The sequence below is a fragment of the Cebus imitator genome, unplaced genomic scaffold (assembly GCF_001604975.1).
Source record: "Cebus imitator isolate Cc_AM_T3 unplaced genomic scaffold, Cebus_imitator-1.0 Scaffold70, whole genome shotgun sequence".
Lineage (NCBI taxonomy): Eukaryota > Metazoa > Chordata > Mammalia > Primates > Cebidae > Cebus > Cebus imitator.
The window spans coordinates 6,706,514-6,717,913 of record NW_016107385.1 but is presented as its reverse complement, the minus strand read 5'-3'; the positions used below and the strand labels follow the sequence as shown (position 1 = coordinate 6,717,913).

General features: G+C 32.2%; 1 protein-coding gene across 2 annotated transcripts in view; it reads right to left on the bottom strand.

The window, feature by feature from the left end:
- Positions 1 to 960: 960 nt before the first annotated feature.
- Positions 961 to 11,400, bottom strand: part of EXOC5 (exocyst complex component 5) — a 59,092-nt gene continuing 48,652 nt past the window's right edge. For both annotated transcript variants that reach the window (XM_017531066.2, XM_017531065.2), the window contains exons 14-18: positions 10,090 to 10,210; positions 8,457 to 8,543; positions 6,282 to 6,390; positions 5,900 to 6,115; positions 961 to 5,124 (exon numbers count right to left, since the gene is read on the bottom strand). In XM_017531066.2, the coding sequence (XP_017386555.1) occupies positions 4,936 to 5,124; positions 5,900 to 6,115; positions 6,282 to 6,390; positions 8,457 to 8,543; positions 10,090 to 10,210 (722 nt within the window). In that variant the 3' untranslated portion in view covers positions 961 to 4,935. The remainder of the gene's footprint in view (positions 5,125 to 5,899; positions 6,116 to 6,281; positions 6,391 to 8,456; positions 8,544 to 10,089; positions 10,211 to 11,400) is intronic.

Below are 11,400 nucleotides of genomic sequence, written 5' to 3'. Positions count from 1 at the left end.
TTTCTTAAACCTCCATATTTCCTCCTATTAAGTCACTAGGCACTTATAATTCTATGTTTTACTGACCTTTCACTGATTATAAAGTAATTTAAGTGGTTTTTGAAAGTAAACTTAATTCCAGTTTCAGACTTTTAAATTAAAAGTGGCTCAGTTGGATAAACACAGTAATATAAATATTAGTATCTTGGCTAAAATGAATTATTGACAATTTTAATACATGTTGCACAGTACATATTAATACAGAAAAATACATGTTATCAGCAGCATAATGTTGACCATGTTCTAATCCATTCCACCTGCTCAAATATTAGTGCAAATAATTATATATTTGTAATGCATCACTGCTGTCTAGCACAAATCTATGCCTTCTGAATAAATGACTTTCCTCTAGGTTGACTGCTATTTGAAGTATGTGATATATTCCTATTTAAACTGGCTTTGTATGGTGAAGCAGACTGCAACCTTCTAAACCACTTAGAAAATGAGCAAGTGTGTTTAATTACTCATCTTTCCCCCAAAAGTAATCACAAAAGCAAAAGTTAATGGTACCTATCAAATAATAATGATAAAATACATAATGCCTAGTTCAAAAATAGGAATTTTGTTAAGCCCAAGGGTGGCCTAGCTGCTCTAATTCGGCAATTAAAATTTCTTTTCTTTAAATGTCAGCTTTCCTTCCCATATATATTTGAACAGTTGTTTCCTCCCTAAATTTATAAAGAGAATGACTGATCAGTGGTAGAAATAAGAATTATGACAGCCTTTAAAACCCTTAGCATGCAATTTTGATTACATGAAAATAACTACCTACTGTTAATATACTAAATGTTTTGCCTTATATTTTCACTACAGCATTAGCTATTTAAAAATTACCAATGCACTAAATAGTTAACACAATTGGCAAGCCTATGACATTTAAAATAGTTTTGGAACATAAAAACACTGATTTCTTCATATCTTCACGGTAGAATTGTCATTTACTTCTATGTCACAAAATATAGTACAAAATATTTGGTCTCTTTCTATTGTGAAAATTATCAAGCTGGAAAAGTATATAAAATAATAGCAATAAAATTTGTGATAGACATATTTCCATTAGGTACAAACTTAATATTAAAGTTTCATGACCACTTATAAAATTTTAAAAATCAGATTTAAAAAGTATGACTACACATTGAACATATTAAGAAAAACGCAACAGTAAATTAGATCCTGACCCTGTATGCCAACACATAATATAAATGCCACAATAAGACTCACATTGGACGAAAAGATTAAGCAAAACTAATGAACCTATCCAACTAAAGGATCAATTTAATGTTACATAAAGAGAATAGCATATAGAACCTATAAGTGAGTGAGAAAAGATTTAGGTTTCAATCTGAGGATTTTACTAGCTGTAGACCTTGGCTGGTCTACTTACCTTTCTATGCATTAGGTTTTTCATCTGTCAAATGAAAATAATAGTATCCAAATCCTAGGGTTGCTCTAGAATCAAATAATATATGCAAAGGACTTAACACAGTGTGTGAGACTTAAATGAATACATGTAAATATAATTATCTTTATTATGCAGTAAAATTTTTAAAATTGCTAACTTTTAACTTGATGTATAATTATTCAGTCTAACAATATGGACTGATCTTTTCTTCTAAAGTACATAATAATGTATTACAGGGCAGATCAGAGAGAAATAATACAGAAACTGAATATAAACTAATTGAATGAAAGCACAAAATGCTTTGTATGTAAAATTCAACAATATATGGATAATGTGCAGAATATTTTTGAATTAAAAAAAGTTAAATCTTTCAGATGTGAGCTTTGTTAGTAACCAATTATGTACTCACTGAGCCCTGATGTCTCTCCAGCACAGTTCAAGCACGCCTTAGCCATTACCTTAGGAATCTAACCACTTTAAGGGGTTTTGTGGCATTTCAAAAATCAAAATCTCTTTATCCAGATCCTTGTAAATATGCACCATCATAGATAAGAAAAACGCATTTTAGGGAAGCAGTGAAATCTCCACTTGGAATTAATCTACTGACTGATAATTAAATTATTTCACTGTGAACCAGAAGGCTAGTATTTAAAAAGCAAAATATTTGGAAGTGAAAGAGAAGAAAAAAAAGAACAATCTACAATGTAATATAAATTAACCTAATTTAAATTAGATTTTAATTTAACCTACTTTGACAGTTCTTTTTAAAACAAGAAAGATCCTAAGGACTTGCAACTATGGCAACCCTCAAAATGGGACCAAAAATTGTCTTGGAATGGGCAGGTGGTCATCTGTCTAAAGATCCTTCCAGCTATTATTTAATAATTCTTCATAAGGACATTTCATCTACTCTGGTTTACTGTCATTTTCAACATCATAATTTACATAAGGTAGGAAAACTCGTATTCTGTATTTCAGATATTTCTCAAATTTTAGAAAAACAATGTCCAGTGTGTTAGAGTGTATTTTCAACTTCATTCAATGCATTACCTAAATACTGCATATTATTTAGCTCATGTGATACTGTGGAATACTGCAAAGATTGCACTTATTTAAATGTTGGTTAAAGTTACCAATATACAAAGCTTCATTCTCTACCTAAAATTCTACCATGTGCAAATGAAAAACATTTTACTTATTGATCATCTCTTCTGAGCCATGAACTTTGGGTAAAATTTTGTGATGGCTATAAATATGAAAATATTTTAAAAAATCAGAATACAAAGAATGCACATTGCTTCACAAGACACTTTTTTTTTACCCCCTTACAGGAAGACCATCTCTGTTTAGGCTAAATTTCTAATCTTGTTTAGGAAAGTGAGAAGACCTATGCTGTGAAAAATTTTTTAAATCTTAAATTTTTAAATAAAAAATCATTTATAAAATTCAGGATGGATGGCTCTAAAATATAAAAAGAGTGAAATAAAAAAAAAACAACTGCAGGGAATTTGTTTATTGAGCATTAATGTTAACACTTCTAAATTAAGTATTCACTTATGAATTTTGTCACTGTCCTATCAATGGACATAATAGAAAATATTGCACAGAACTCAGGCATGAAAATAATTAACAAAATAACTAAGCAACAAGTATATGCTTTACATTTTAAAAATTAATCCAAACAAAATAATTTGAAGCACTTCTCTGATTTGGAAGTCTTAAAATGTTATCTCATGTTTTATTTGAGATTTTTTTTCTTTTTTTCTTTTTTACAAATTGACACTGTACAAAGAGCTTAAATGGCCAGTAAAACTACTGCCTTAAAATTGTTGGCTTTAAGTAACAGAGGTAAAATTTAATTCACATCAGAGCTTTCTAAAATGGCAACAGTACAAGCATATGACTTTCTCTAGTGTTGAAAACCTGTTCTGGCTCTCCCTTGGCTAGAAAACAAGACAGCCTTCTAAAGCTGCCTTAATGTCCTAAAATGCTTTGAAAGAAGTTGGTATACTTCATTCCCTTGCTTACCTGGGTAACAGTGAACTAAACAGAAAATGAAGAAAATTCAGTCAATAGTAACTTAAACAGTACTAAGTTAGCTCTGGACTTAGGAAGTTTGGTAAAGTTGATGACATTTAGAATAAGGATCTTGGAAGAAAAGCAGTTTTCCAAAAATAGGCTAAAAAGTCTATATTAAAGAAAAAATGCCAAGAGTGAATTGAATACTTATTTGTTCCTAGAAGACTGTGAACAACACAATAAGAGCTGAAACACTATATATAATTTAAAATGCATTCTCCCAGAGCAAGTTTATAAGGTTTATAGAATAGTAATGGCCTTTCTAAATTTTCACTTGATGTTTAAAATTTTATGTGATTTATTATGTCACCAAATTAAGCCAATTCCATAACTCTACCCAAGTAGGAACACCTTCAGAAATGTTTTGAAAAAGGACAATCACAGGCCTACAGACATGAAGAGCAATCGGTCTTTGCAAAGCTCATCTCCAAATCTATCATTCTCAATTCCTCTTAAAATAAAAGACTAACTGTATGTTCAGCCATTCCATCTTATTAAAGTTTAGCATTATGACAGAAATCTTAAAGGGCTGCACTGTTGCTAAACACTGTCAATATTTCTTATATGCACCATTTAGACTATACCTCATTTTTACCTCCCTTATATTAAAATAATGAATAAATATGGTCCTTTAGTTAAGGTCCTCCATCTTAAGTGAAATATAAATAAGGTAGTTTTATTAATTTCTTACTAGAATTGGCTTAAAATCTATTTACCAAATAAGAAATAGTAAACTTTTAAGTTTTACCCAGAAAGCAGAAGTATTCTGATCCACTCCTAATGTCTACATAAAACTTTTCACCATTTCAGTTTAATTTATGACATTTTCTTGGACTAGTATTAATGTTGTACCTCAGAAAAAAAAAAATCCAGATAACCAACTACAGAAAGTATGCTTAATTGTTAACCTTTTGAAAGAGGCAAAAAATTATTTAGGAAAACCTAAAATAATCTGATTAGCAATTGATGCTGAAAAGGTCATTAAAAACTGAGGAATAATAAATGTAGTTTTCCTGCATTTCAACTGTTATTAATGCAAAACAGAATGGCAACATTTCTAAATGGAATATGTTAAAGTACAAGAATGGAAAAGACTGGTAACATTTCCTTTGCCTTCTGACAGCAACATTTTCTAGGATGAAAACGGTGACATGTAGTTTTACAAAATCTGAAATTTCTACATTCAAGAATAGAATTGAAATTCAACTTAAGGGGAAAAAAAACAAAATATGGCTAGCGGCGTCCAAACTTGAAATAAAACCTCAAAGGTAAGTATGGCTGCTGTTTTGTTCCAGTCATTGTTTCACAAAATGTTGGCTGTGTCATAACGGATCTCCTGTGCTTTCTATCAACCGAGGCCTACTGAAAAACAAGACATTCTTGTGTAAAGGAATTGACATTGAATTCCTTCAATCTCAGCTGAAGTGTCGAGCAAGGCGGGCAGATCTATAATCAGCACGAAGTTGTACGAAGGAGTGAAGTATGTTCTTGTCCAGATTAGCAAGTTGTTCTCCTGAGCAGACTTGCTTTAAATTATCTGGGGCAACTACCAGAAGATTGCAAAGAGCATGCAGAGTATCAAAAAGATGTAATACCATTGGAATCTGAATTGAGAGAATAAAGAAAGTAACATTGAAACAAAATAGGTTCCAGTTTTACAATTAGCCTGTAACTTCTTACATAGTCAGGTGGGACTTACTAGTGTAGGAGGGGTTCAACATGTTAGAACTTTTTAAGATCACAAAGCATTAAAACTTAAAGATTTTGGTAGCTACATAAACTTGCTATAATATTTCGAAAAGATCCATATGTCAATTTTCTTCAATAGTAAGAATTATATATACTGCAGTGGACTAAAACTAATTATCATTAGTATATATCATTTTTCATAATTTAAATGTTAGAGAAAAATTCAAGACATAAATGAAGACAAAACATTATTTTCCTAATGTGTGACATATACAGCATTAGTCATGGATGTCAGTAAGTCAAAGACTGTAGGACTGAAAATGCAGCATGAAGCAAAAATGTGTTTAATATTGAATAGATCAGTCAGGCATGGGGGCTCATGCCTGTAACATCAGCACTTTGGGAGGCTGAGGCAGCAGATCACTTGAGCCCAGGAGTATGAGACTAGCCTGGGCAACATCGTGAGATCCTGACTCATCTGAAAAAAATAGAAAATAAAAATTTAAAATTAAAAAAAAAAAAAAAAAAGATTGGAACAACACTTTTTCAGATAGAATGTGTTAATCTATCTCATACAATATCAACAAAACTTATAAACCTTTTACTAATTATAAGTAAATATCAATTTTTAATGATCTGACTTATGTTCCTAGGCCTATTTGCAAGTTTGATGTTTTTATGTATACATACCTTGAAGTCTTTGGCACACTTCCTATATTCAGCTACATCACAAATTGCCAACATGCCACCCATACAACTGTAGGAATATTGTTGAAGATGCTCATAGATAAGTCGATGAAAACGTACTCCAAGTTCCATCAAAACTGTATCCACATTCTTCCCATCCATGGAATTTTTAATCTTCTCCACTTGTTTTCTTACATAAGCACAGACTTTTACACAGGCCTATAAAAGTTTCTACACTCATTACATAGGAATATATACCAGCTTAGCTAAAGAGGAAATACATAGTTTCTCATTAATCTGTAAGTATAAAAGAAAAACATCTAGGGCACAGGATACATCAATAAAAATGTTAACAAATATTAACAAATTCAATCATTTTACTCACATTAGTATATTGAATCAAAACATTGTTTTCATCTTCTGGCTTAAAATCTGTTTTCTTTTGTTCTGCAGCCAAAATATGCTTCATCTGTCCAATCATACAATTTAATGTCCTAGAGAATTGAGAATACAACATTATTTAACCCATCTAACTTATTCTAGGTTTCTGTTTAATTATATTATTTATACTAAATTAAATTAGTAGCCAGGCTCAGTGGCTCACGCCTGTAATCCCAACACTTTGGGAGGCTGAGGTGGGCGGATCACCTGAACTCAGGAGTTCGAGATCAGCCTGACCAATATGGTGAAACCCCATCTCTAAAAAAAAAACCAAAAAACAAAACAAAGTAAATTAAATTAGTTATTTGATTTCCTATCACCATAAAACTCTTTTACTATTGATAAACTTTAGATATTAGAAAAAGCAAGCTCTAGGTCTTAATATGAAAGAGCTCTTGGTTTTATTATCTTTCTGCTCAAAACAGAGAGCAGATTCTTTGTGCAGTATTTCAAGGAAATCCTAAAATCTTAGAAGCCTGCCACTAATTCAATTCCTTAACAACTAAGGATCTTCAAAGCAAAACTATACACAAGTTGAGTATCCCTTTCCCAGAATTCTTGGGACCAGAAGTGTTTTGGATTTTGGAATTTTTCAGATTTTAGAAAATATCTGTATATACATAAGATATCTTGGGGATGGGACCCATTCTAAACACAAAATTCATCTGTTTAATATATACCATATACATGTAGCCTGAAGGTAATTTTATAAAATATTTTAATAGTTTTGTACATGAAACCCATTCACTGAGCCATCAGAAAACAAAGATGTCACTCAGCCACCTATGTGGACAATCCATGGCTATCTGGCATCACCAACATTCCTGACATTGAATTTACATGCTACCAATAAGCAATCATTTTCTTATACTTATTCACACATGAGTACTTAACAGTAAAAAAGATGACATGCCATTAATACAGAGAAAAAATAACATGCTCAAGGTAACTAAACAGCACAGTAACATCACTAGAATACCTGTATTGCCCGTTAAACAACAACAAACAATACAGCAGACACAAGAACACCCCAAACATAAAAGGAACTCAAACAACTCAATAGCAAAAAAACAAATAAGCCAATGTTTAAAAGGCAAAGAACCTGAATAAAAATTTCTAAAAGACATATAGATGGCTAACACGTATATGAAAAGGTGCTCAACATCATTAGTCATCAGGAAAATGTAGTCATCACTTCACACCTGTTAGGATGGCTATTTTCAAAAAGGCAACAGATAACAAGTGTTGTCAAGAGTGCATACAGACATTTGCACACTGTTGATGGGGATGTAAATTGGTACAGCCATTATGGAAAAGTACAGAAATTCCTCAAAAAATTAAAAACAGAGCTACTATATGATCCAACAACCCCACTTCTGGATATCCAGGCATGCCTTGTTTTATTCTGCTTTGTTTTATTGTGTTTCTCAGATACTGTGGTTTGTTTTATTTTTACAAGTTGAAGGCTTGTGGCAACCCTGTGTCAAGCAAGTGTATTAGTGCCATTTTTCCAACAGAATGTGCCCACTTTGTGTTTCTGTGTCACATTTTGATAATTCTTACAGTATTTAAAACTTCATTACTGCTAAATCTGTTATGGTGATCTGTTATCAGTGATCTCTGATGTTATTTTAATTGCTTTGGGTACCACAAACCATACCCATATAAGACAGTAAACTTCAGTGATAAATATAGTGTGTGTTCTGACTACTCCAGTTAATGGCTGTTTCCCTGTCTCTCTCCCTCTTCTTGGGCCTCCCTATTCCTTGAAACACAATAAAATTGAAATTAGGACAATTAATAATCCTACAATGGCCTCTAAGTGTTCAACTGAAAAAGTCACATATTTCTCACTTTAAATCAAAACCTAGTAATGATTAAGTTTAGTGAGGAAGACACGTTAAATGCCGAGATCGGCCAAAGTAAAAACCTTCAGGATTCAATAAAGACAACATTCTAATAAGGATGAAGGCAATTAAGTAAAAATAAAATCAAATGTTGTAGCAAGATGGTAGAATTAAGACAAATAATTTTTCTTCTCTAAGAAATATTTTCACGCTGCTATGATATGGTGTTTTTATAATTTAAAAAAATGCAAGAGACAAAACCAACAACTTGCCTATCAATGCCAGTATCCAATTTCATCTCCATTTGTTCAATTATTTCTTTTTTCTTCTGAAGGCATTCAGATAACTTAGGGGAAGAGCTATTGTATATTTAAAAGGGATAAAGAATCATATTAATAATCCAATATTTTCTATAAGTTTTTCATATATCTGTGGGTATTACGTTATATATATTTATAAATACATCCATATATACAGACTAATACTGTTAACAAACCCAAGATGCATATAACAAGCAAAGTAATTATTTAGCATTCACTATGCACAATTCATTATACTAGTTAAGACTAAATACAACCAATTAAAAGCGAAGAAAGGGCCGGGCATGGTGGCTCACCCCTGTAATCCCAGCACTTTGGGAGGCTGAGGTGGGCAAATCACCTGAGGTCAGGAGTTCTAGACCAGCCTGGCCAATATGGTGACACCCTGTCTTTACTAAAAATACAAAAATTGGCCAGGCATCGTGACGTGTGCCTGCAGTCCCAGCTACTCGGAAGGGTGAGGCAGAAGAATCACCTGAACCCGGGAGGCGGAGGGAGATTACAGTGAGCTGAGACTGTACCAATGTACTCCAGCCTGGATGACACGGCAAGACTCCGTCTCAAAAAAGGGAAAGACAATGACTATTTAAATTTGTTATTCTGATCTCTGAGAAGACATCTCTGAAGAATATAAATGTGACTTTAAAATTTTGTAATTATTTGGTTTTCTTTATAAACAAATATCTAGTGTAATAATAAGAAAAGTTACAGACTATCACTAGGGTTTTAATAATACAGTAAATCATACTATAAAATTTGGAGGGTAACAGCCAATCCAGTTGTATTTTTAAATCTTTAAAACCCTAACAAATATATTTGCCTTCTGAATGCTATCGGAATGTCAAAAGACCCAAAATATCAAGAAATAGGCAACCCTAATAATTGTGTGAATTCTCTGCTTTGTGGTATAACAGCTCTTAAAAAGTAAATTTCCTTCCAAAATATGATTCAGGGTTTACAAGTGATTTTTATCTCTGAGACTGTTTCTGGACTTGTCTTGGCATATCAATGTTCACAACAAAATGTCAAAAAAATTTATGTATTTTTCTTCTTCCATAAAAACACTAAAGGGATAGTTTTGTAAAGCATGTTCACATGCACACCATCTTATTCAATTCTCATAAGCTTTATAAGTTCACATAAATTGATATGAAGATGCAAACCAAACCTTACTTAATACCTCATTAAAATCTGTCCTATTGATCTCAGAAAATTATTTGTATGTCTTTACATTACATCAAGTGGGTACACGAACTGTGTCTATCAGATCTTTTAAAAGATGTCAAATTTGCTGAGTTTCACTAAGCTGGAGGTCCTCTTTCACATTAGATTTCGGTTTTAGGTGACAGATTAAATCTTTTGAAATACACCAAAATTAATATAGTGGAAAGAGAAAACAGAAATGCAAGAAGAAACAATATTTTATTTCCTAAGAACTTTTATATTTTTATTTTATACCACTTGTCCAGTTTGACATTTTTGTAAACGTGTACTTTTTAAATTTAATAAAAATATATGTAGAATATTATGTAGAATACTGTATTATTCACTGAAATATTAATAAATATCAGATAATTTGACTAACCTTATAAGTGGCATAAGGTGATCATTAAACTGCTTGTCAAAAAGATGAAAAATAGTATTGGCCTGTTGCACAACATCCAAAAAATAAAGATTTGCATTCCTAGAATCTGAAGAGGGAATTCCTAAAATTGGAAGGCATACATATGTTAGAATTATCCTTGAAGAAATTCATTTTGGCAACAGAAAAAAAATGTTTTTTTTAAATCTATAACATAAATAAATGTAACCACTGTTTTAATACATCGATAATGACTTCTGTGGACAGAAGAGGAAAATCAAGCTTAAGCTTATTAATATATTAGTAAAACTCATCCAAAGTTATTTTTATGCCCAATTTTCACCATCTACTTAGACTTCATGATTCACATGAGCCATGAATACACTTGCACCATTTTTCTTATAAACAGGCCTTTTTTTCTCATTAGTCTTCTTCATTCAAGTCTCTTTATCTTTTATCCTAGATAGTGCTGCCATAGTAATATGCCCAAACGGACACATTTGCTTTACTGTACTCCCCACTAATTCCTCAAAAAATACTCAAAATGTCCTCACTGACTACAAAATAAATTCCTGATTTTATTCTGGAATTTATTCAGAATAAAATAAAAAGAGAATCAAGCCACTCCATATTCTGACCTCAAATGTCAGCTGATCTCTCTGGATTTCCATGTCCTCCTTTTTGCAAAGAATAACAGATGAACTTTAAGGTCCTAGATGTTTATGTTTCTAGCTAAAATGAACAGACTTAGACTAAGGAAGATATGCATAGCTAAATGAGAAAATACAGGCTTGATACCTAAAGTTATTTGTCCTATAATGATTTTTTTTGTCTTAAAAATGGAAAACAGGGCTGGGCATGGTGGCTCACGCCTGTAATCCCAGAACTTCAGGTAGCCAAGGCAGGCGGATCACTTGAGGTCAGAAGTTCGAGACCAGCTTGGCCAAATGGAGAAATCCTGTCTCTACTAAAAATACACACAAAAAATTAGTCGGGCGTGGTGGTGCATGCCTATAGTCCCAGCTATTCAGGAGGCTGAGGTGGAAGGATCGCTTCAACCTGGGACACAGAGATTGTAGTGGACTGAGATAGCACCACTACACTCCAGCCTGGGTGTCAGAGTGAGACTCTGTCTCAAAAAAATAATAAAATAAAATAAAAAATAAAAAAATAAAAAAAAGGAAAACAAAGGTGTTTCCTCCACCCTCAATAAAAGACAAGATTACCAACTTGTAAGAAAATTGAAGGCTCCAATTGCAAATGAACTTTACAAGAGAAAAAAATAAAATACATATGTATAAAATATGAATCCTT